This window comes from Schistocerca nitens, chromosome 8, assembly GCF_023898315.1.
Source record: "Schistocerca nitens isolate TAMUIC-IGC-003100 chromosome 8, iqSchNite1.1, whole genome shotgun sequence".
NCBI lineage: Eukaryota > Metazoa > Arthropoda > Insecta > Orthoptera > Acrididae > Schistocerca > Schistocerca nitens.
Window position 1 is genome coordinate 436599680 of NC_064621.1, and position 26527 is coordinate 436626206.

General features: G+C 42.8%; 1 protein-coding gene across 2 annotated transcripts in view; it reads left to right on the plus strand.

Annotated features, from left to right (window-relative positions):
* LOC126199329 (poly(A) RNA polymerase gld-2 homolog A-like) overlaps window positions 1–26527 on the plus strand; it is a 162759-nt gene that overhangs the window by 101549 nt on the left and 34683 nt on the right. For both annotated transcript variants that reach the window (XM_049936174.1, XM_049936173.1), the window contains exon 9: window positions 20338–20515. In XM_049936174.1, coding sequence (XP_049792131.1) covers window positions 20338–20515 — 178 coding nt within the window. The remainder of the gene's footprint in view (window positions 1–20337; window positions 20516–26527) is intronic.

Here is a 26527-nt window from a genome sequence, read left to right on the forward strand (position 1 = left end):
GTCATTAGTCCCCTAGAACTTAGAATTAGTTAAACCTAACTAACCTAAGGACATCACAAACATCCATGCCCGAGGCAGGATTCGAACCTGCTACCGTAGCGGTCTTGCGGTTCCAGACTGCAGCGCCTTTAACCGCACGGCCACTTCGGCCGGCAGCAGTAGATGGGATCAAGGTCAAAACAGTAAGCCTGTTCAAGTAAATGTAGAGTGAAATACTTACATTAATACTTGCACAGCATACACTAGTGTGTGGAGTGCATCAAACTAGTCTTTAGACTGATAACAAGTGGTATTTGTGGAGAGATAGAGTAACAAACCATATCTTATGGAAGTTATTTTGGGTTTAAATTCAAAATGTACATTATAGTGTCTTGAAGTAAGAGTAGCCCAACAATCTGCATTGAAGTTCAAATGTGCAAAAGTGTGAATTCGGAAATAAATAAACCTTAACAGAAATGGCTACCTCCATGAACCATGGACCTTGCCGTTGGTGGGGAGGCTTGCATGCCTCAGCGATAAAGATGGCCGTACCGTAGGTGCAACCACAATGGAGGGGTATCTGTTGAGACGCCAGACAAACATGTGGTTCCTGAAGAGGGGCAGCAGCCTTTTCAGTAGTTGCAGGGGCAACAGTCTGGATGATTGACTGATCTGGCCTTGTAACATTAACCAAAACGGCCTTGCTGTGCTGGTACTGCGAACGGCTGAAAGCAAGGGGAAAGTACAGCCGTAATTTTTCCCGAGGCATGCAGCTTTACTGTATGGTTAAATGATGATGGCGTCCTTTTGAGTAAAATATTCCAGAGGTAAAATAGTCCCCCATTCGGAACTCCGGGCGGGGACTACTCAAGAGGACGTCGTTATCAGGAGAAAGAAAACTGGCATTCTACGGATCGGAGTGTGGAATGTCAGATCCCTTAATCGGGCAGGTAGGTTAGAAAATTTAAAAAGGGAAATGGATAGGTTAAAGTTAGATATAGTGGGAATTAGTGTAGTTCGGTGGCAGGAGGAACAAGACTTTTGGTCAGGTGATTACAGGTTTATAAATACAAAATCAAATAGGGGTAATGCAGGAGTAGGTTTAATAATGAATAAAAAAATATGAGTGCGGGTAAGCTACTACAAACAGCATAGTGAACGCATTATTGTGGCCAAGATAGAAATGAAGCCCATGCCTACTACAGTAGTAAAAGTTTATATGCCAACTAGCTCTGCAGACGATGAAGAAATTGATGAAATGTATGATGAGATAAAAGAAATTATTCAGGTAGTGAAGGGAGATGAAAATTTAATAGTCATGGGTGACTGGAATTCGAGAGTAGGAAAAGGGAGAGAGGGAAACACAGTGAGTGAATATGGATTGGGGGAGAGAAATGAAAGACGAAGCCGTCTGGTAGAATTTTGCACTTAATCGTAGCTAACTCTTGGTTCAAGAATCATCAAAGAAGGTTGTATACCTGGAAGAATCCTGGAGATACTACAAGGTATTAGATAGATTATATAATGTAAGACAGAGATTTAGGAACCAGGTTTTAAATTGTAAGACATTTCCAGGGGCAGATGTGGATTCTGACCACAATCTGTTGGTTATGAATTGTAGATTAAAACTGAAGAAACTGCAAAAAGGTGGGAATTTAAGGAGATGGAACCTGGATAAACTGACTAAACCAGAGGTTGTACAGTGTTTCAGGGAGACCATAAGGGAACAATTGACAGGAGTCGGGGAAATAAATACAGTAGAAGAAGAATGGGTAGCTCTGAGGGATGAAGTAGTGAAGGCGGCAGAGGATAAAGTAGGTAAAAGACAAGGACTAGTAGAAATCCTTGGGTAACAGAAGAAATATTGAATTTAATTGATGAAAGGAGAAAATATAAAAACGCAGTAAATGAAGCAGGCAAAAAGGAATACAAATGTCTCAATAATGAGATTGACAGGAAGTGCAAAGTGGCTAAGCCGGGATGGCTAGAGGACAAATGTAAGGATGTAGAGGCTTATCTCACTAGGGGTAAGATAGATACTGCCTACAGGAAAATTAAAGAGACCTTTGGAGAGAAGAGAACCACTTGTATGAATATCAAGAGCTCAGATGGAAACCCAGATCTAAGCAAAGAAGGGAAAGCAGAAAGGTGGAAAGAGTATATAGAGGGGCTATACAGGGGCGATGTACTTGTGGACAATATTACAGAAATTGAAGAGGATGTAGATGAAGATGAAACGGGAGACACGATACTGCGTGAAGAGTTTGACAGAGCACTGAAAGACCTGAGTCGAAACAAGGCCCCCGGAGTAGACAACATTCCATTGGAACTATTGACGGCCTTGGGAGAGCCAGTCCTGACAAAACTCTACCATCTGGTGAGCAAGATGTGTGAGACAGGTGAAATACCCTCAGACTTCAAGAAGAATATAATAATTCCAATCCCAAAGAAAGCAGGTGTTGACAGATGTGAAAATTACCGAACTATCAGTTTAATAAGTCACGGCTGCAAAAAACTAACACCAATTCTTTACAGACGAATGGAAAAAGTGGTAGAAGCCGACCTCGGTGAAGATCAGATTGGATTCCGCAGAAATGTTGGAACACACGAGACAATACTGACCCTACGACTTATCTTAGAAAATAGATTAAGGAAAGGCATACCTACATTTCTAGCATTTGTAGACTTAGAGAAAGCTTTTGACAATGTTGACTGGAATACTCTCTTTCAAATTCTAAAGATGGCAGGGGTAAAATACAGGGAGCGAAAGGCTATTTACAATTTGTACAGAAACCAGATGGCAGTTATAAGGGTAGAGGGACACGAAACGGAAGCAGTGGTTGGGAAGGGAGTGAGACAGGTTTGTAGCCTGTCCCCGATGTTATTCAATCTGTATATTGAGCAAGCAGTAAAGGAAACAAAAGAATAATTCGGAGTAGGTATTAAAATCGATGGAGAAGAAATAAAAATATTGAGGTTCGCCGATGACATTGTAATTCTGTCAGAGACAGGTAAGGACTTTGAAGAGCAGTTGAACGGAATGGACAGTATCTTGAAAGGAGGGTATAAGATGAACATCAACAAAAGCAAAACGAGGATAATGGAATGTAGTCGAATTAAGTCGGGTGATGCTGAGGGAATTACATTAGGAAATGAGACACTTAAAGTAGTAAAGGAGTTTTGCTATTTGGGAAGCAAAATAACTGATGATGGTCGAAGTAGAGATGATATAAAATGTAGACTGGCAATGGCAAGGAAAGCGTTTCTGAAGAAGAAAAATTTGTTAACATCGAGTATAGATTTAAGTGTCAGGAAGTCGTTTCTGAAAGTATTTGTATGGAGTGTAGCCATGTATGGGAGTGAAACATGGATGATAAATAGTTTGGACAAGAAGAGAATAGAAGCTTTTGAAATGTGGTGCTACAGAAGAAGGCTGAGGATTAGATGGGTAGATCACGTAACTAATGAGGAGGTATTGAATAGAATTGGGGAAAAGAGGAGTTTGTGGCACAACTTGACAAGAAGAAGGGATCGGTTGGTAGGACATGTTCTGAGGCATCAAGGGATCACCAATTTAGCATTGGAGGGCAGCGTGGAGGGTAAAAATCGTTGAGGGAGACCAAGAGATGAATACACTAAGCAGATTCAGAAGGATTTAGGTTGCAGTAGGTACTGGGAGATGAAGCTTGCACAGGATAGAGTAGCATGGAGAGCTGCAACAAACCAGTCTCAGGACTGAAGACAACAACAACAACAACAGAAATGGAAAAGACTTGCGATCAGGGACACAAAAAATACCACACTGATGTTTATAGACGAACCTATGTGCAAGAAGTGTGGATTGCATGCTACAAAGTAATGTAATGTCACTCTTCAGAAGCCCGTGTTAACTGCTATTGTAGATACACTGTTTGGAGTGGGTAGTGCCTTGTCCTTCAGGAACAAAAAATAAAATGCAACAAATAAAGGTTTTTCAAACAATGGAAACTCCAGGTTGGAATATCAACAATGTAGGAAAAGATAGTTTGCTACTTACCATAAAAAACACTCGTGAAGTTGTAGACAGGCACGATTAAAAGATACTCACTCACAGCTTTCGGCCACAGCCTTCACCAGTAAAGGGGACACACTTTACTGACGAAGACTGTGGTCGTGAGCTATAAGTGAGTGGCCTTTAATCACGCCTGTCTGCAACTTGACATGTCTTCGTTATGGTAAGTAGCAATCTATCTTTTCCTACATTATAAATAAAGGAATTTGTTTTCTGATACACCATTCACAATTTGGACGGCAAGAAAAGGGAGGGTTGAGGGTATGGAAAATCCTGGTGGTATCTGAAGTACTGTTCTACAACAGTCATAAGGTGGGTTGAGGAGTACAGTTGTAGATGTGGATATTTAGACAAATTCTGTGTTCGGAAATATGAATGGTTTGCAGGTTATAAGACTGGCTGCTGAATCTTCCTTAACTAATATTTTTTGTTGTTGTGTGAATTACATAGCTGAAGAAGAAAATGGTATGCAACATAATGCTTCATGCAGCAGACTGCAGCATACTGAAAATATGTTGTCCTGAATGGTGGACAAGATAACCTTCCGACACAACCATTAGAAAATGCAGTGTGTGTAAGTGAACTATACCAGCCAGGGCTACTGCTGTTGCCAGCCAGGAACCATTATTCTGTCATGATAATGAAATGATAGACAGTGGTATTGTAATTCAGCTCTGAGAAAGGAGAGATAAGTATTATTGATCCTCGATGTATGAAGAACAATTTTTGAATTTGTGGAGGGAGTCAGTAAGCAGTTACCGAAGTGTCCCATTACGCAAGTTGTTAAGAAAGACTTAGAAATTGCTAAAATGTTGTCTTGTTTGGACTATCTTAAAAATTGAATACTCATAGGCTTTGTTTGACAGTGCGATTGACAAGGCTTTCAGTGTTGTCTGCCTATTTCATGTTGTTGTTATCCTCTCACTTCTGTGAACACAGAGTTGAGTAAGTGTAATTGACAGATTGGGATGAAACTGTGTTCCTTAAGGAGGTGTTTCAAGTGAAATGCTTTATGGCAGTGTCATGGCTATTGTACTTTCAGCTATTAGGTGTTCAGCATATTCTTTCATTTTTTACATGGGTTTCCTTATTGTAATTTCTGTTACAGTTATCTTTCTGTTGCAGCTGGTGACAAATATGTTGAAAAAGTGGACAGAATTAATATATTTTCAATTTTTTTTTTACTGTGAAGTAAATTGATGTTGAAGTAAACTACTCTTGTCTTGTTCTAAATTTATTTTTTGACTAGAGGGATATTTCTGAATATTAAAGATTCAACAGGGTTTCTGGACTTCATATTAGATTTCTGGTTGCCCTAGTTAGGATAGTAGTGTCTCAATAATAGGCACCTCAAAGCTGTGCGTACTATATAGAGCCTTAGTTAAGTCATGGAAAGAAATAACATGCAACTGCTTTATTAATACAATTCTGCTTTAGTATCTTAATGTTGGCAGCATTATTGGTGCATGATTTATGGATCAGCAAGTTCTACATATTTTTTAAGCACAAATCAGCAGTCACCTCCAGAGTACTCTCCACTTGCATTAATAAACTTGTTTAAACTATTATTTCATTTTTCAAAACATAGTTTAAATTAGTCTTTTGTAATGCTTGCTGGTGCCTCCACCATTTTTTCTTCACTACAGCATCAGCAAAACACGTTCATTTCAGGTCTTTCTTCGTTCTAGGAGGCAAAAACAGTTGTATGGACCAATGATGGTTGAGTTTGGGGGTGAGGAATGGAGGTCATAACATTTTTGACAAGAACTGTCGTACAGACAGGGCTGTGTGAGCAGGCGTATTGTCATGATGGGAAAATCAGTCACCCATCTGCCACAAATCAGGCCACTTCCGCTGCGCGCGCACTCTCGGGCAATCTTTTTTCATAACTTCCATGTAGAAAGCGTGGTTAGCTGTCTGACCCTGCAGAACAAATGCTGAATGGATGACTCCTCTCACATCAGATAAACAAATCGGCATTGCTTTAATATTTGATTTCACATTATGAGCTCTCTTGGGGTGAGGCGAACTTGGAAGTCTTCCAGTGCCTTGATTTTTGCTTTGTTTCAGGATGGTAAGCATAGCACTAAGTTTAGTTACCTATGATAATTTTTGAAAAAACAGTTACGATCGTTTCAGGACATTTCTGTGAAAGTACAGCATGCTTCCACAAGACGTTATTTTTGTTCAGCAGTCAGCATTCGTGGCACAAATTTGGCAGCCACCCTTTTCATTCCCAAATCTTGTCACAATTTCCTGCACTGAACTCTCACTCTCTACAGCTCCACAATTTCTTCAGTGGTCCTTTTGGATTATTCATTGATGATCGCTCAAATGCTTTCAATGTTTTTGTGTGTTCAGGCTATGGAAGGGTGACCAGAATGAGGTTTGTCATCAGCCATATTTGAAATGAAAACCACTCAAACACTTGCATTTTCCCCATAGCATCATCCTTCCATTTCAAGAGGTTTTGTTCCACTTTTTATGAGCAAAAAGGCAGAATTTCATTGTTGCATGCTGTTCATTGAAATAAGTCATTGCAAAAGTGACAGTCACACAACACAGTTGTCACTGTAAACTCTGCCGAAACTAGTCATGACCTCCTGATGGCACTTGGCTTCCAGATTCTGGAACATTCACTCTATGTGCTCCTAGCGGCAAAACACGGTACTACAAAATCTCTGCCCATGAAGAAAATAGTGTGGTCTCTTTTGGGTAAAGAAAGAGAACAAGATGCTAGTTGAAACCAATATATAACGAAAGTGTTGGTATGTTGATAGAAACAATAACAAAAACACACACACACACACACACACACACACACACACACACACACACACACACACACACAAATTTCAAGCTTTCACAACCCACAGTTGCTTCATCAGGAAAGAGGGAAGGAGAGGGAAAGACGAAAGGATGTGGGTTTTAAGGGAGAGGGTAAGGAGTCATTCCAATCCCGCCAATCCCGGGAGCGGAAAGACTTACCTTGGGGGGGAAAAGGGACAGGTATAAACTGCCGCGCGCGCGCCTGCCTGTTCGCGCGCACCCACCCACACCCACACCAACACACCCACACCAACACACCCACACCAACACACCAACACCAACACACCCACACACCCACACCCACACCCACAGAGATGTCAGTCGAGGCGGAAGTACAGAGGCAAAGATGTTATTGAATGACAGGTGAGGTATGAGCGGTGGCAACTTGAAATTAGCGGAGGTTGAGGCCTGGTGGGTAATGGGAAGAGAAGGGCAAGTTCCCATCTCCGGAGTTCTGATAGGTTGGTGTCAGTGAGAAGTATCTAGATAACCCGGACGGTGTAACACTGTGCCAAGATGTGCTGGCCGTGCACCAAGGCATGTTTAGCCACAGGGTGATCCTCATTACCAACAAACACTGTCTGCCTGTGTCCGTTCATGCGAACGGACAGTTCGTTGCTGCTCATTCCCACATAGAAAGCTTCACAGTGTAGGCAGGTCAGTTGGTAAATCACGTGGGTGCTGTCACACCTGGCTCTGCCTTTGATCGTGTACACCTTCCGGGTTACAGGACTGGAGTGGGGTGGTGGTGGGAGGGTGCATTGGACAGGTTTTACACCGGGGGGGGGGGGGCGGTTACAAGGGTAGGAGTCAGAGGGTAGGGAAGGTGGTTGGGGATTTCATAGGGATGAACTAACAGGTTACGAAGGTTAGGTGGACGACGGAAAGACACTCTTGGTGGAGTGGGGAGGATTTCGTGAAGGATGGATCTCATTTCGGGGCAGGATTTGAGGAAGTCGTATCCCTGCTGGAGAGTCACATTCAGAGTCTGATCCAGTCCTGGAAAGTATCCTGTCACAAGTGGGGCACTTTTGTGGTTCTTCTGTGGGAGGTTCTGGGTTTGGGGAGATGAGGAAGTGGTTCTGGTTATTTGCTTCTGTACCAGGTCGGGAGGGTAGTTGCGGGATGCGAAAGCTGTTGTCAGGTTGTTGGTGTAATGGTTCAGGGATTCAGGACTGGAGCAGATTCGTTTGCCACGAAGACCTAGGCTGTAGGGAAGGGACCTTTTGATGTGGAATGGGTGGCAGCTGTCATAATGCAGGTACTGTTGCTTGTTGGTGGGTTTGATGTGGACGGACGTGTGAAGCTGGCCATTGGACAGGTGGAGGTCAACGTCAAGAAAAGTGGCATGGGATTTGGAGTAGAAGCAGGTGAATCTGATGGAACCAAAGGAGTTGAGGTTGGAGAGGAAATTCTGGAGTTCTTCTTCACTGTGAGTCCAAATTATGAAGATGTCATCAATAAATCTGTACCAAACTTTGGGTTGGCAGGCCTGGGTAACCAAGAAGGCTTCCTCTAAGCGACCCATAAATAGGTTGGCATACTAGGGGGCCATCCTGGTACCCATGGCTGTTCCCTTTAATTGTTGGTATGTCTGGCCTTCAAAAGTGAAGAAGTTGTGAGTTTGGATGAAGCTGGCTAAGGTAATGAGGAAAGAGGTTTTAGGTAGGGTGGCAGGTGATCGGCGTGAAAGGAAGTGCTCCATCGCAGTGAGGCCCTGGATGTGCGGGATATTTGTGTATAAGGAAGTGGCATCAATGGTTATAAGGATGGTTTCCTGGGGTAACAGATTGGGTAAGGATTACAGGCGTTCAAGAAAGTGGTTGGTGTCTTTGATGAAGGATGGGAGACTGCATGTAATGGGTTGGGAAAGCTTGAAATTTGTGTGTGTGTTTGTGTTTGTTATTGTTTCTATGAACATACCAACACTTTCGTTTGGTAAGTTACAGAATCTTGGTTTTTAGATATATTTTTCCCACGTGGAATGTTTCACTCTATAATATATATATGCTACAGTAAATATTACACTCAGAACCTGACGATTACATCAGCTTTCTTCAGACAGACAGACAGACAGACTTTAAATAACAGAGTTACTTTGCCTTCACATTGAAAAAGAACGCACAAGTATGCAAAAAGTTATTCTCTTCTGCGTGATCCTCTCATGACTGTTCAGTAAAATATTACAATGGGGGAGCATACACTTCATCTGTAGAAGAATCAGAGAACTCGTGTATTTTTATTTTATTGCACTCCCATTTGTAGGCTGTGCGTAGAGTACTGATTTTCTGTGTAACCTCTTCCTGCATAATATATAGCTGCGAAAGATGTTACATCTCTACCATTTTGGTGATTGCTACTCGCATTTTGTTTTTCCCTTTGGTTGTAGTTTTGATAGTTGGGAAAACTCACAATACAGTGAGATAGGTTGTAATAAAATTCTTCTTCATTAAAAATATGTGGCGAAACACCAACACTAACAATGTCTTCCAGCTTCTTAAATCTACTGTCAATCAAAATGTCTCTCAAAACACTCTCAATGTTGGACAAACACATTAAACAGTGCCATACAAGGTCAAATATTTGACAGACATAGTAAAGTCCAAAAAATTATTTGATTATGTATGAGGCCATTAGTCCCAATGCCAGCACACATTTTCGATACATCGTGGAGGATTACTGTATGTAGCACTGCTGTTTAAATGACTAAACTCTGCAAGTTTTGCATAGTGAATAATAGCAGATTTTGGACATGAAAATGTCAGAAAGTTGACATTTTTCTTATTTTCATTCACTAATCTCTTGTGGAATCATCATCTCTTTCCTGCCTTTTATCCTATGTCTTCATGGACTCGGCATGTTAATCTAGATTTGGCTGTGTTAGTAGTAGAGGATTGCTGAATGTCTGTCCTTTCACCACCTCTTCTCCCCATGGGATAGGGTACCCCATTTGTCTGCATCTAGTGTTATCCCATGTGGAGATGTGAGAACATTTTTTGAAAGATTCATGAATTGTGTAACTGAAGTGGGATATGGGAAACAGCCTAATATTCACATCCAGGCTGGCTGGCTCACTGGCCCACGTCGTTAATTCACAGGGTGGGTTCGATCTTGGGCTGATGCACTTTCCTGAAACCTGGAAGTGCTGTGCAATTGCTGTCTGGGCACATTTAATGTGTTATGGCATACAACAATATAATTTACTCCGTAGGTACCGAAGCTGCATATTTCAGTCAAAATTCTTATCTAGATTTAGCCGTTGAAGTTTGACAGATTCATTTTCTGCATGTGCTAATTTTTATAGCTTATTTTAATTTCCAAGTGTCTTTTTCTTTTGCTTCCTAAATTGTACCACATGCATTTCTGAAAGGTTCAGAGATGTTTGATGATTAGCTTTAAAGGATGGAATTGTCTGAAAGCTAAGCTAAAAGTTGTAATTCTGGTGCCAGTAGATTTTCTGTTTGTTTAAAACTACAGATAGAGAACAGTAACTTCCATAAATGTGATACTCGAAGAAGAAGAAGAAGAAGAAAAAAAAAAGACAGACATTATCTGTTGCTCAGCATTAGTGTAACATGGAAATGAGTGAGGTATTCCCCCCACAAAAATTTGTCTCTACTTACCCACTAGTGTAAAGAATCAAGTAGCATAAGAAAATCATGCAAATGGTCAGCATGTTGTATTTTTCACTGACAATGTGTACTGTAACTGTAAGTCAGTCTTGTTCCTCCACATACCAAGGTATTACAGTTACACTCCATGGACCATGCAAATACCAATCAACCCTTGTTCTGACTTTGGCTAGCCTCTTTCTCCTCTTACTAATGTACATTTGGAATTAAGATTAGGCTTTATTATTCAGCATATGCAACAGCATAACCCATTACAAAATTAGAGACTGAGGAGCAAGTTTTGCATTATACCTCTTCTCCCAGTTTCCTCCATGTTTGATAGATGGTTGTCTTAATACAAAATGCCTTTCTAAGGAATACCTTTTTAAAAACTGTTCTGTGTGACATTCCAATGATGCTGTTTTGACCTCACTAATGAAGGTAAATGACATAATTGCCAAAACCTTTAATTGTGTGGACTAAAAGTTATTCAAAATCCACTGCTAGGTAAAGGCTGCCTTCAGTCTTTCATATATTACAGTCTCCTTTCATACACATTCGTTCTAATTCTGTGCTTTTCTACTGTCACATGTATATTTTCCAATAGCTCACCATATCAATTCTTTTGTGATCTCTAGAAATACAGTAAGAGACTTCCCTGGTCCATGTATACTTCACCTGACTTGTAATTTAGCCTTTCATTCCAGTCTGTTCCCTGATCCATACGTTTGTTTCCCAGTCTCTTCTAGTAATCTCCCCCCCCCCCCCCCCCCCCCCCTCAATGGTTTTTGTATTTAGCATGCCTTAAGACAAAACTGATGGACACACAGATAGTACACTTCTCTTTTCAGACACATGAAAAGCTTAGTCTTGAAAACTCTGCTTATTTTATGAAATGCACACCAGGCAATTTTTACTCTTCTGTTGTAGTTCTTGCTGTCCATTCATTCATTGTCTTCAGTTGTCTTAAATATGGAAACTCATCAGGTGGTTGTATGACTTCACTGTTGATATTGACTGTTCACTTTGTTCATCTTGCCAGATGAAATAAACACACAAATGAATAAAAAAAATATTAGTTGGTTTTCAGGCTCACTTGCAAGCTTGTTCTGTTAAGTTATTTATTCCTGCAGTTGTTACAGTTTCTCTACAGTAGAGATAAATAGGACAGTGTCTGCACTGAAATGAAGGTGGTGCAAATATTTTCCATTAATATCACCATTGTTATCATCATCATCATCATCATCATCATCATCATCTTGAACAGTTTCCAGTGCCAGGCTGGGTCTGTTTGGAATGCGAGTCTTGCCATCTAGTCCTGTTCTCCCACCATCTCTCTGTGTTTACTCTGGCCCAGTTCTGGCTTTGTAACACATTCCTCGACACATTTCAGCCATCTGTCTCTTGATTTTCCACTTGGTCGTTTACTTTGAATCTCCATTTCGTGTACCATCATGGAAATCCTCTTGTTTTCCATTCTCTTTAAGTGCCCATACCATCTTAGCTTTGATGATTTTATCCTCTTTCATTATTACCCTTACCCTTCATTCCTCATCCTATCTCTCTGTGTTATTCCTAACCCACTTCGGAGGAATCTCATTTCACACACCTGTAATCTGCTTACACCTCTTTTCTTAATTACCCATGTTTCAGATACGAGGCATGTTTTTTAAGTAAGTACCGTTTTGAAATTAAAAGACGTGCTAAGATATTTTTACAGGAAAGCCTGTACCTTAATCTACTTTTCTACATAATTTCCGTCAATATTGAGGCAATTGTCGTAACGTTGTACCAATTTTTGATTACCACCCTCATAGAAGTCTGCCACCTGACTTGTTAACCACTGCATCACCACTGTTTTGACTTCATCATCGTCTTGAAGACACTGACCTCCCAGGTGTTTCTTCAAATGCAGTAACAGATGGTAGTCACTGGGCGCAAGTTCGGGGCTGTACGGAGGATGATCTAGAGTTTCCCATCAAAAAGATGTGATGAGATCTTTGGTCTGATTCACCACATGCGGACGGGCATTGTCTTGCAGCAAAACGATGCCCTTTGTCAATTTGCCATGTCTTTTATTCTGGATTGAACGATGCAGATTGTGCAATGTCTTACAGTAAGCTGCTGTGTTGATTGTCCCATTACGAGGCAGAAATTCCACAAGCAATACTCCATTTCTGTCCCAAAAAACTGTGCACATGATTTTCTGGGCAGAAATTGTTTGCATAAACTTCACTTTTCTGGGTGAATCTGAATGCCGCCATTCCATGGACTATTGCTTTGATTCCGGTGTGACATAGGCCACCCATGTTTCATCGCCCGTAACAATTTGGCTTAAGAAATCATCACCATTGTTGTGGTACTGCTCAAGGAAAGTCAATGCACTGTCTAAACATTTGGTTTTGTGCACATCTGTCAACATTTTCGGTACCCCACGTGCACACAATTTTCGGTAATTCAAATGCTCGGTCACAATGCTATACAAAACACTATGAGAAACGTTAGGAGTCATCCCGCAAGGAGGAAATCTGTGTCTGTTTTCTCTCACCGTATTGTCCACTTCCTGCACCAAACTTTCATTAACGACTGAAGGACACCCACTCTGTTGTTCATCATGCGCATTTGTGCTCACCTACTTTCTTACCATTCCATCATTCATAATGTTTTCTCTGTAAACTGCACAGATCTCACGATGAATATCGATTGCTTTTAGGCCTTTAGCACTAAGAAATCTTATAACAGCATGTACGTCACAGTCGGTGGGACTCAAGATTATCGGAGGCATCTTAAACACTCAGTACACAATGTAAACAAGGAAGAATCAGACTGTAATGGTGTCAGTGCGTAGACAACAGATGTAGGTACCCAGAGCGCATGCGCAGAACGCTGACCGCAGCGCTGCGGCCGCGGTGTGGCAAAACGGTACTTACTTAAAAAACACACCTCGTACATAGGCCAATATTGGGATGTTTAACATTTTATATAAAAGTTCTTTGCTGTTTCAAAATAAAATAATGGAAAATCCAGGATGGAATAATAACAGTATTTTGAAAAGGAAGATAGCTACTCACTGTATAGTGGAGATGTTGAGTCACACAAAGAGACACCCCCCCCCGGCGCGCGCGCGCACGCACACACACACACACACACACACACACACACACACACACAGTCAGTCTGGCTACAGGGGCCATACTCCCGAGACAGTGGCGCACACACACACACACACACACACACACACACACACACACACACACACACACACAAGCAGACACGACAGAGGCAAAGAGTTTGGGCAGAGATGTCAGTCGAGGCAGAAGTGAAGAGGCAAAGATGATGATGATGATGAATGACAGGTGAGGTATGAGTGGCGGCAACTTGAAATTAGTGGAGATTGAGGCCTGGTGGGTAACGGGAAGAGAGGATATATTGAAGAGCAAGTTCCCATCTCCGGAGTTCGGATAGGTTGGTGTTGGTGGGAAGTATCCAGATAACCCGGACGGTGTAACACTGTGCCAAGATGTGCTGGCCGTGCACCAAGGCATGTTTAGCCACAGGGTGATCCTCATTACCAACAAACACTGTCTGCCTGTGTCCATTCATGCGAATGGACAGTTTGTTGCTGGTCATTCCCACATAGAATGCATCACAGTGTAGGCAGGTCAGTTGGTAAATCACGTGGGTGTTTTCACATGTGGCTCTGCCTTTGATCGTGTACACCTTCCGGGTTACAGGACTGTAGTAGGTGGTGGTGGGAGGGTGCATGGGACAGGTTTTACACCGGGGGCGGTTACAAGGATAGGAGCCAGAGGGTAGGGAAGGTGGTTTGGGGATTTCATAGGGATGAACTAACAGGTTACGAAGGTTAGGTGGATGACGGAAAGACACTCTTGGTGGAGTGGGGAGGATTTCATGAAGGATGGATCTCATTTCAGGGCAGGATTTGAGGAAGTCGTATCCCTGCTGGAGAGCCACGTTCAGAGTCTGGTCCAGTCCCGGAAAGTATCCTGTCACAAGTGGGGCACTTTTGTGGTTCTTCTGTGGGGGATTCTGGGTTCGAGGGGATGAGGAAGTGGCTCTGGTTATTTGCTTCTGTACCAGGTCGGGAGGGTAGTTGCGAAATGCGAAAGCTGTTGTCAGGTTGTTGGTGTAATGGCTCAGGGATTCCGGACTGGAGCAGATTCGTTTGCCACGAAGACCTAGGCTGTAGGGAAGGGAGCTGGCAGCTGTCATAATGCAGGTACTGTTGCTTGTTGGTGGGTTTGATGTGGACGGACGTGTGAAGCTGGCCATTGGACAGGTGGAGGTCAACGTCAAGGAAAGTGGCATGGGATTTGGAGTAGGACCAGGTGAATCTGATGGAACCAAAGGAGTTGAGGTTGGAGAGGAAATTCTGAAGTTCTTCTTCACTGTGAGTCCAGATCATGAAGATGTCATCAATATATCTGTACCAAACTTCGGGTTGGCAGGCCTGGGTAACCAAGAAGGCTTCCTCTAAGCGACCCATGAATAGGTTGGCGTACGAGGGGGCCATCCTGGTACCCATGGCTGTTCCCTTTAATTGTTGGTATGTCTGGCCTTCAAAAGTGAGGAAGTTGTGGGTCAGGATGAAGCTGGCTAAGGTGATGAGGAAAGAGGTTTTAGGTAGGGTGGCAGGTGATCGGCATGAAAGGAAATGCTGCATCGCAGCGAGGCCCTGGACGTGCGGAATATTTGTGTATAAGGAAGTGGCATCAATGGTTACAAGGATGGTTTCCGGGGGGTAACAGATTGGGTAAGGATTCCAGGCGTTCGAGAAAGTGGTTGGTGTCTTTGATGAAGGATGGGAGACTGCATGTAATGGGTTGAAGGTGTTGATCTACGTAGGCAGAGATACGTTCTGTGGGGGCTTGGTAACCAGCTACAATGGGGCGGCCGGGATGATTGGGTTTGTGGATTTTAGGAAGAAGGTAGAAGGTAGGGGTGCGGGGTGTCGGTGGGGTCAGGAGGTTGATGGAGTCAGGTGAAAGGTTTTGCAGGGGGCCTAAGGTTCTGAGGGTTCCGTGAAGCTCCGCCTGGACATCGGGAATGGGGTTACCTTGGCAAACTTTGTATGTTGTGTTGTCCGAAAGCTGACGCAGTCCCTCAGCCACATACTCCCGACGATCAAGTACCACGGTCTAGGAACCCTTGTCCACTGGAAGAATGACGATGGATCAGTCAGCCTTCAGATCACGGATAGCATGGGTTTCAGCAGTGGTGATGTTGGGAGTAGGATCAAGGTTTTTTAAGAAGGATTGAGATGCAAGGCTGGAAGTCAGAAATTCCTGGAAGGTTTGGAGAGGGTGATTTTGAGGAAGAGGAGGTGGGTCCCGCTGCGACGGAGGACGGAACTGTTCCAAGCAGGGTTCAATTTGGATGGTGTTTTGGGGAGTTGGATCATTAGGAGTAGGATTAGGATCATTTTTCTTCGTGGCAAAGTGATATTTCCAGCAGAGAGTACTGGTGTAGGACAGTAAATCTTTCACGAGGGCTGTTTGGTTGAATCTGGGAGTGGGGCTGAAGGTGAGGCCTTTGGATAGGACAGAGGTTTCGGATTGGGAGAGAGGTTTGGAGGAAAGGTTAACTACTGAATTGGGGTGTTGTGGTTCCAGGTTGTGTTGATTGGAATTTTGAGGTTTTGGAGGGAGTGGAGCTGGAAGTGCGAGATTGAGTAGATGGGAGAGACTGGGTTGGTGTGCAATGAGAGGAGGTTGAGGTTTGCTGGAAAGGTTGTGAAGGGTGAGTGAGTTGCCTTTCTGGAGGTGGGAAACCAGGAGATTGGATAGTTTTTTGAGGTGGAGGGTGGCATGCTGTTCTAATTTACGGTTGACCTGTAGGAGGATGCTCTGAACAGCCGGTGTGGATTTGGGAGAGGAAAGATTAAGGACTTTTGTTAAGGATAGGAGTTGACGGGTGTGTTCATTGGCTTCACAAAATTCAAGCTTTCGCAACCAACGGTTGCTTCATCAGGAAAGAGGGAATGAGAGGGAAAGACGAAAGGATGTGGGTTGTAAGGGAGAGGGTAAGGAGTCATTCCAATCCCGGGAGCGGAAAGACTTATCTTAGGGGGAAAAAAGGACAGGTATACACTCGCTCGCTCGCGCGCTGCGCGCGCTCGCGCGCGCGCTCACACACACACACACACACACACACACACACACACACACACATATATATCTATCCGCACATACACAGACACAAGCAGACATTTGTAAAGGCAAAGAGTTTGGGCAGAGATGTCAGTCGAGGCGGAAGTACAGAGGCAAAGATGTTGTTGAAAGACAGGTGAGGTATGAGCGGCGGCAACTTGAAGTTAGTGGAGGTTGAGGCCTGGCGGATAACGAGAAGAGAGGATATACTGAAGGGCAAGTTCCCATCTCCGGAATTCTGACAGGTTGGTGTTAGTGGGAAGTATCCAGATAACCCGGACGGTGTAACACTGTGCCAAGATGTGCTGGCCGTGCACCAAGGCTTGTTTAGCCACAGGGTGATCCTCATTACCAACAAACACTGTCTGCCTGTGTCCATTCATGCAAATGGACAGTTTGTTGCTGGTCATTCCCACGTAGAAAGCTTCACAGTGTAGGCAGGTCAGTTGGTAAATCACGTGGGTGCTTTCACACGTGGCTCTGCCTTTTATCGTGTAAACCTTCCGGGTTACAGGACTGGAGTAGGTGGTGGTGGGAGGGTGCATTGGACAGGTTTTACACCGGGGGGCGGTTACAAGGGTAGGAGCCAGAGGGTGGGGAAGGTGGTTTGGGGATTTCATAGGGATGAACTAACAGGTTACGAAGGTTAGGTGGACGACGGAAAGACACTCTTGTTGGAGTGGGGAGGATTTCATGAAGGATGGATCTCATTTCAGGGCAGGATTTGAGGAAGTCGTATCCCTGCTGGAGAGTCACATTCAGAGTCTGATCCAGTCCCGGAAAGTATACTGTCACAATGGGGACACTTTTGTGGTTCTTCTGTGGGAGGCTCTGGGTTTGAGGGGATGAGGAAGTGGCTCTGGTTATTTGCTTCTGTACCAGGTCGGGAGGGTAGTTGCGGAATGCGAAGGCTGTTTTCAGGTTGTTGGTATAATGGTTCAGGGATTCTGGACTGGAGCAGATTCATTTGCCACGAAGACCTAGGCTGTAGGGAAGGGACCTTTTGATGTGGAATGGGTGACAGCTGTCATAATGGAGGTACTGTTGCTTGTTGGTGAGTTTGATGTGGATGGATGTGTGAAGGTGGCCATTGGACAGATGGAGGTCAACGTCAAGGAAAGGCCCTTAACACTTCGCGGGACTGCTGCTGCCCGTCTGCAATGATCACTGTTCTTTTTCTCATTTCTTCCATTTCTCATTTCTTTCATTTCCCCACTATCACGTCTCACAAATATTTGAAACTTTTCACCTTCATCAGTTGTGCACCTCCAATTCGTATTCCGCTGGTTGGTCTATCTTACTTTATAGTTGTAATCAGGGGGCGCGTGTGCTTGCGCACCATTTGCTAGGTGAAAAAGCGATGTTATAACACGGAAGTTCTTTAAATGACAATATATGATATTTTTGTTCAGTGTGTGGAATACAATTAAAGGTTAACTTTTGTTAATGACAAAAGTGTAAAATTATGCTATGATCTGTGATAGTAGTTAGTGGGTTTCCGAAAGTTTAACTCAAATATGACACTGGAGACATATTAGGTACTAAACAATTCTTCGTTTTTCTTTTCACTGGTTAAGAATGTGGTGGTAAATTGAAGCATGCTTCTGCATTTATTGAAGAAGATGAAGCTTCAGGAGTTTCAAATATGTGTACAGGTGATGAGATTCGAAGTATGCAAGCTAAGTGACACTGACCTTACAATGATGCTTCATGTTTGACAAAGCATTACCTTTGCTGGGCCTGCATAGAGTGTAAACCATAGACCAAAAATGCATTGAAATGAACATTTCTCAACATTATTTAGAGATCTTTGAACTAATTCTCAATGAGTTTTTCCAATGTTTGATACAATAGATGAAACAAGATTTCATCATTAAAAGCCAGAGGTACAGAAAGATTAAGTGATGTATGATGATGATGTGGCCCAAATCCAGGAAAATGCTGGATTACATCTGCATGAAGAATATTGCTCCAGTTTTCTTAGACTGTCATGGTGTAGTGATTACTGACTACCATGACAAAGGCAGGACATCATGTCACTAGAGAGTATCACATTCCAGTAATGGTCAAATTGATGGATGTTATTAAAGCTACATATCCATATCATATACTGGTAAATCACACTATACGCGATTGTTACATTCCACTGAATTGCCACACGTACTGAATTCATGTAAATTGACTCATTTTGTATGTAAAATATCAGGTTAGGTTCTTGTGTACTTGCATGTTAAGTTTAAGGCAGCAGAATTTCTTTATCAAGGATATCCATCATCATCTTAACGAAATGCATTTTAATGCAGAATTTATACACTTGAAATTATAAGTCTGAAATACACTAAAATCATTATCCCATATCCAATTAACTCCAAGCCTGCTCTTGTCGGAACCCTTTAGTGCCTTAGGATTTCGAGAGATGTAGATGATAAGCAGTTTTAATTTGCAATCCCCTGCAGCAATTCTTGTGAAAAATATGGTGCATCCGTTCTTTGCAGCCTTAAATCCAAGTGCTGTATTTCTTGAATAGAAATAAACGTGCAGCCAGGCATTTGTTTCCAAAATAATCTAGTTTCATCTAGGTCGAAAACCTCCTTTGCAGTATAGCGTTTGTCTGTCACAGCTTCTTTAAGCCTCTTTTAAATTTCTCAGCTCCAACTTCATCTGCTGCAGCTGCTCTCCTGTCATTTTAATGTTGTGAAGCAATCAATCCAACCTGAGGTGGCTGATAAAGGTGCTGGATAGTCCTTTTCTTTCATTAAATCTCTATACAAGCTCTTGGCTTTAGCTTGAATATCAGCTCCAGAGAGTGGCACATGCAGTTTGTTGTTATACTCAATCTGGTGGCTTTGCATATTTTTCATTTTTACTCTCACCCTGGAGCAGGATTTGTTCATTCTAGTCATACTTAAATCAGTTGAACAGTGAGCAGTTTTTCAAAGTGATTCAGCATTGTCGCAATCAGTTCTCATTGTAGATTAACAAAATTTCAAATCACCCTGAATGTCAACAATACGCCCACTTTTCATATAGCGAACCGAGGTTCTGTCTTTGTTTCTAATGAATGTGACTTGCATACATGCTTCCTTCCCTCAACAGACACTGTTTCTTTCCTGTAACCCTACAGTTTAAATACATACCTTGTCAAGTGCAACTTCACAGCTCCACAGACCTGAACTGAAGATTCATGTCTCGGCAAACATGATAGAAGATTTGCGTTGAGGTGTGCTAACACAATAATGCTTCCGCATACTGTTAACAGTTTGCAGCACTGGGCTTAAAACTAAAATTATTTATATTTGGGAAAACATGTATAACAAATGCATGTATAACGGGATCTAACTGTATTTATGTAGTGTTTGTTACAAGACTGCAGGTCCTATGCTTTGAAAGACACCCACAAGGTAGCAGGGTGAACAAAGATAAACATGAAATGAAGAAGTTGAAGCTGAGGAAGATACTTTTTTTATGTGCCATAGTTTACTCATGGTATTAAAAAGTTGGAAAGTCATTAGACTAAATTTATTTATGCACAAGGAGACTACACTGAAAATAAGAAAATTTCATTTCTCAAATACTATGTAATGTTTCTCAGGATAAGAATTTAATTAACATCTGTCATACAATTCATGTTTTACTAATTTAGCATTAAATATTTTAGTTTGTATTACTTCAAAGAATCATTTTCATTTTGTTGTAGGTGGAGTTGCTCCCTCAGTGTTACCTTGCCTTCATGAAATATATCAAGGAAAATTCAGTCCGCATTCCGATATACATAGAATCAACATTCATGAAGAGTTACGGCCTTTTCATTCAGATAATGTTCAAACACTGGGTGAACTGTTTGTTGAGTTTCTGCGCTACTACGTGGAGTTTGAGTATGTATAAGCAGTCTAAATATCTTGCCTATGTAACTGTCAAAAAAAGCAACTTTGCCCGATCATTCCTTTAGATGTATTGTTAACATATGCATATTACTAAACTATTATCCCGGAACCTGGGCACAGTACCCAGACACAGTTCCAGATTCCCGTCTGACCGATTTTAGATTTAACAAAAATTAGATTTTCAATATTTTATGTGATTATTAACCAAATTTAAAACTTTAAAATGATGACATAATGTGCTCATTAAGAAGTACAATGTAATATTAAAAGTTTAACACAATAAGGCAAGTATTACAATCAGAAACTCTGTGATGGTTTCTAGGCAACATAACTGGTGGTGCACAAATGTTCGGACTTTATTCATCCAGTATTGAGAGTGAAAGCATTTAGCAACTATCAACAAACTTTGGCATAATTCCAAATCCCTTATAAACTTTTTCTGGCTTGCTTCCTTAAAGCAAACATTTAATGCATTAACACGTACTTGTTAATTAATTAGATCCTTTAAACTCTTGTTGCATGTAACTTTTATTCTTGGAGGAATTATGGGGGGGGGGGGGGGAGGGGGTATTTACTGGTGTGGATCTAACTGCATTCTTTGCCCCGGACCTCCCCTTCTGAGCCTTTTTGCCGCGCACCTCCCCTTCTGAGCCTTTTTCGCCCGCACCTCCCCTTCTGGGCCTTTTTCCTCCGCACCTCCCCTTCTGGGCCTTTTTCCTCCGCACCTCCCCTTCTGGGCCTTTTTCCTCCGCACCTCCCCTTCTGGGCCTTTTTCCTCCGCACCTCCCCTTCTGGGCCTTTTTCCTCCGCACCTCCCCTTCTGGGCCTTTTTCCTCCGCACCTCCCCCTCTGGGCCTTTTTCCTCCGCACCTCCCCCTCTGGGCCTTTTTCCTCCGCACCTCCCCCTCTGGGCCTTTTTCCTCCGCACCTCCCCCTCTGGGCCTTTTTCCTCCGCACCTCCCCCTCTGGGCCTTTTTCCTCCGCACCTCCCCCTCTGGGCCTTTTTCCTCCGCACCTCCCCCTCTGGGCCTTTTTCCTCCGCACCTCCCCCTCTGGGCCTTTTTCCTCCGCACCTCCCCCTCTGGGCCTTTTTGCCCCGCACCTCCCCCTCTGGGCCTTTTTGCCCCGCACCTCCCCCTCTGGGCCTTTTTGCCCCGCACCTCCCCCTCTGGGCCTTTTTGCCCCGCACCTCCCCCTCTGGGGCTTTTTCCTCCGCACCTCCCCCTCTGGGCCTTTTTGCCCCGCACCTCCCCCTCTGGGCCTTTTTGCCCCGCACCTCCCCTTCTGGGCCTTTTTGCCCCGCACCTCCCCTTCTGGGCCTTTTTGCCCCGCACCTCCCCTTCTGGGCCTTTTTGCCCCGCACCTCCCCTTCTGGGCCTTTTTGCCCCGCACCTCCCCTTCTGGGCCTTTTTGCCCCGCACCTCCCCTTCTGGGCCTTTTTGCCCCGCACCTCCCCTTCTGGGCCTTTTTGCCCCGCACCTCCCCTTCTGGGCCTTTTTGCCCCGCACCTCCCCTTCTGGGCCTTTTTGCCCCGCACCACCCCTTCTGGGCCTTTTTGCCCCGCACCTCCCCTTCTGGGCCTTTTTGCCCCGCACCTCCCCTTCTGGGCCTTTTTGCCCCGCACCTCCCCTTCTGGGCCTTTTTGCCCCGCACCTCCCCTTCTGGGCCTTTTTGCCCCGCACCTCCCCTTCTGGGCCTTTTTGCCCCGCACCTCCCCTTCTGGGTCTTTTTGCCCCGCACCTCCCCTTCTGGGTCTTTTTGCCCCGCACCTCCCCTTCTGGGCCTCTTTGCCCCGCACCTCCCCTTCTGGGCCTCTTTGCCCCGCACCTCCCCTTCTGGGCCTCTTTGCCCCGCACCTGCCCTTTTTGCCCCCGCACCTCGCCCCCCCTCCCCCCCGGCCCCTTCTACAGCGTGTGGCGGCGCCCGCCCCCCCCACCCCTCCACCCCGCCCTCCACTTCTTGGTCGTTTGCCCTTCTTTGATATTTGTTCATACTTTCATAAGGTGTACTCGTCCTCTCTTTTCTCACATGTTGTCTTGCTCTCTTTTCTCCCATGTTGTCTTGCTCTCTTTTCTCCCATGTTGTCTTGCTCTCTTTTCTCCCATGTTGTCTTGCTCTCTTTTCTCCCATGTTTCTTCTCCCCCTTTCTCAGATTCCATTCTCCATCCTGTCTCCTGTCTTCAAATGGCTATGAGATTCGTTACTGCTGAAGTGGCTCATGTTGTGTTTTCAGGTGCTATGATATTGCAGTTGAGGGGCTGCATGAAGGGAAAGAGACTTCTGTGTTTAGGGCCAAACATGAATTGACTGTATTTAATAATTATGCGTACCTTTTAACAAGTTTCTTACTTATCACTGAGTTATTAAACATTTGTGTATCATAATGTGTTCCACTGCTGGCAACTGTATGGTAGTAGTGAATTACAAGCATATGCTTTCAGAATGTGTTAATCAAGAAATAACTGTTGGCAGTTTATAATTTTCTTTTACTACGTCATTCATTTCTCTTCTTCCTCCTGATTTTGATGGACATTATGCTCTGTGGATCTATACTAGAGGCAACCAATCGGGTAAGCTCCAGAACATCTCACCCTAATGTAGGACTTGTCTCTGCTGAACGAAGGCTTAGGGACACTTCTTCTCACTGTAGTAGAGTTTTTGCCACTGTCCTTTCCTTCTGTGCACTCACCAGTGGAAAATTAGTGAAGATGTTGACTATTGTGGCCACTCCACAGTGTTAGTTCACATACCTGAAAGAGCAGTGCCTATAAAGTGGCTAAACAGAGTGAATGGACATTTTGCAGTCAACTGATATGTTCAAGCAGCTGAAGCACTCTTTGTGAGGTCTGTAATAATGCTAACCCCCCCCCCCCCACCCCACCCCACCCCTCCCCGTATGATAGTGGCACGCAGCGCAATTAAGACCACACTTTTCTCTCTCTAATGTCTCGACACTAACTTTAATCTGTTTAAATCAATGAGGATTTAGTTCCTGAAATTCAATGTTTCTGTTCTCAAGGAGACTACACGACAATCAGATTTTTGTAGTTTGTATTACATAAAGTTCAGAATTCAAATATAAATCAACCAAAGCAGATCAGTGTAACACTCAAAAATTCTCGAAAACCTAAGCTGTGAGGTTTTCCGAGTATCATTAATTTACCAAAGCCAGGATGATTTTTCAATGGGCCAAGTGGCTCAGTGGTAGAATGCAATTCTCCACGTGGACAGCTCAGATTCGATTCCCGGCTAATGTCTAAACAGAGGTGCATGTTCTACGAGCATTTTCCTGAAGTGTAAAATATAAAAAGATAAAAAAAGAATAGGTAGCACTCGAGGCTGATAATCACTGGATTGCTGGTTTGAGTCTTGTTTTGGTCATTATCTTTTTCATTTTTGGTTGTTCATTTTGAATACACAAGTTATTTAAATATCAAATTCATCAAATATATGCTGATTAACATACATATAATTGCAATTTTTTTCTGAAAAGTGCATGTCTGTGTATTTCTGATAACATATCGCACACTCAATTTCAGTTTTCATTGAAAAGATAAATTATTCATTACAGATCTTTTGTCAAAGATTGTTTAAATTAAAAAAAAGTTAATTTTTTCAACTTCATGAAAACCCTTGTAAAACATTCTACTTTGTTGAAGTTGCTTTGGCCAGGAATCGAATATGAACTGCTCATGTGGCAGACTAGCATCGCACTGCAGAGCTGTGTGGCCCATTGAAAAAGTATTGTAGCTTTGGCAAATTAAAGATGCTTGGAAAACTTCAAAATCAGTTTTCTCAAGAAATTTTTGAGAGTTGCATCAAACTGCTGTTAGAGATTGATATTCGCGTTCTGAACTTCACATACAATAAATATAAAAGATAACAAAAGTCTGATCACGACGTGGTCTCCGTATTAGATGAATAGGTAGCATTTGTTCTGAACTACTTTATATGTGATGTAATGAAATAATTTAAGAACATTTGTAATGTAGATCCACAGTAGGTGGGCTTGCTTTGAGACAAAAGAAATACAATAAACCCTTTGCTTTAGATAACTGGATAGTTGGAAAGCAGACGAAGAGCAACGATACACATAGAATAGTGAAATATTCAGATAAGAGTTTAGTGTGCTAACTCTGTCTGTCAAAAACATCTCTACGGAAAACTCATGTTTGTGTGCCCTATGTTACAATGATCTCCAGTGTGCATCAATGTGAGTACCAGTGAGTTTTTGCATCTGCCAGAGTAACTGCTCTATCTAGTTGAACTGAAATCACAGTGCAACTTAGATTTTTTTCACAGTGACAGTTATTACCAGTGGTGAAACAATCAATAAATGACAAAGAAAACTCCTAGGTCTGATTGAAGATTGAGCTCTAGACCTATGGATTTGTAGCTTGACACTTACTCACATGGCCACACATCAATGGAGCAATATTTGTACTGCACTGGATGTCAACAGTAGTGTTAGAGCAGAAATACAGGCACTAATAATTATGCTGCCATATCTGGGCAAAGTGCACAGACGTGTTCTGGCACCTCATCTAATACATTTGGAATTTGGAAGTTAAACAAACAATAACAGTAATATGTAGCAATGCACTCTGAAGTATTAATATGGTACAAGTAGTAAGAGAAACCAGCGAGTTCTTGTTCTTCCATGTTTCGCAAAGTAATATTTTGTTTGATACACATTTTAACTGACAGCAGTTGACAATGTCAAATACTGAAAGATGTTTGTTGTGTCTTCCAATCTGGGGAGACAGATTGAGGCTTAACACACTGCTCAAATTTTCAGAAAATCTTTGATATGGTTTGATATACAACCAGACACTGTGCCTCCTTGGTAGTCCAAATGAGTGCTTTTTGTCTGTATTCTTCTCAACTGTTTGGTTGTGATTTATTTTTCCGGGACATGCTGTAACCTTGCCTGCAGTACCCTTATCATTACGTGACTGTCATTGCCTGGCTTTGTTGGCATAATGTCACTCTGACTTTAAGATTGATGAGTCATTATCTTGATACTTGGAACCTTCTTCCAGACCATTGATCATGGTATCATTTTTGGGAAATACAGCACACTTCCAGTTGTGGTGCATCGTATTTGGAATCATGATATTTTTATGATTTTTATTTAGTAGGACTGTCCTCTGTTCAGTTAAAGTGCCTGAGATGTGTTTATTACTTGTAATTTTTGGTGGAAGCTTGTGTGCCCGCTGCACATTCAGTTTTCCCTTGGTGGAAAATTATTTATTTTACGCATAAGGTGGATTATCTCTATGGGTGACACTTATTATTATTGTTATTATTAATTTTTTATTCATAATCTTCACATGGAAAAAGTCTATTGGCAAAAATTTGATGTATCAGACATAAGCACTGTTTTGAGTTGCATGGTGTCCTCTTTTAGTGCATGCTACTCATACTGGGCTTTGTTTTTCCTTTGTCCAGGCCTTTTAGTATGTATTCCTCCAGAATGTGCATAGTTTATTTCTTCTCTAATGTGATAGTTGGCTGCATGACCATAAGACTGACATTTTTAAGAGTATAATTTCTTTATGCCAGTGGCCTCAAACTCTAAATAAATTTTGTTATCTTAGAGTTTTTATCATATGTTTGGACCTGCCTTAACTACAGTGAGTTCATGCTTGGTGACAATGCCTTTGCAGCACCTTTTCCTTTCCGTGCTGCAGGTGTATCATCCTGCTATTCTTTTATCCCCTCCCTTGGGGAGCATGTCTAGGATGTTTTGAGAATGTGTTCTGTAGTTTTAGTAGCATGACATCAAAACAGTGCCTCCACTGTTTTTTCTTTATTCCTTTCTTCCTTATTTCATTGTCTGTCTCCTAGCCTTCCTCGGCTTTGGCATTTGAGGTTTCTCTTTGATACTCTTTCCTCTCTGTGTGCTCCTGAAGGCCGACTGTATCCAATGTGTAGCAGGTGATTGGGTAGCACGTAATTCCCAGCCCCGGATCGGCAGGTAGGGTTTTCACGTACCCCTGG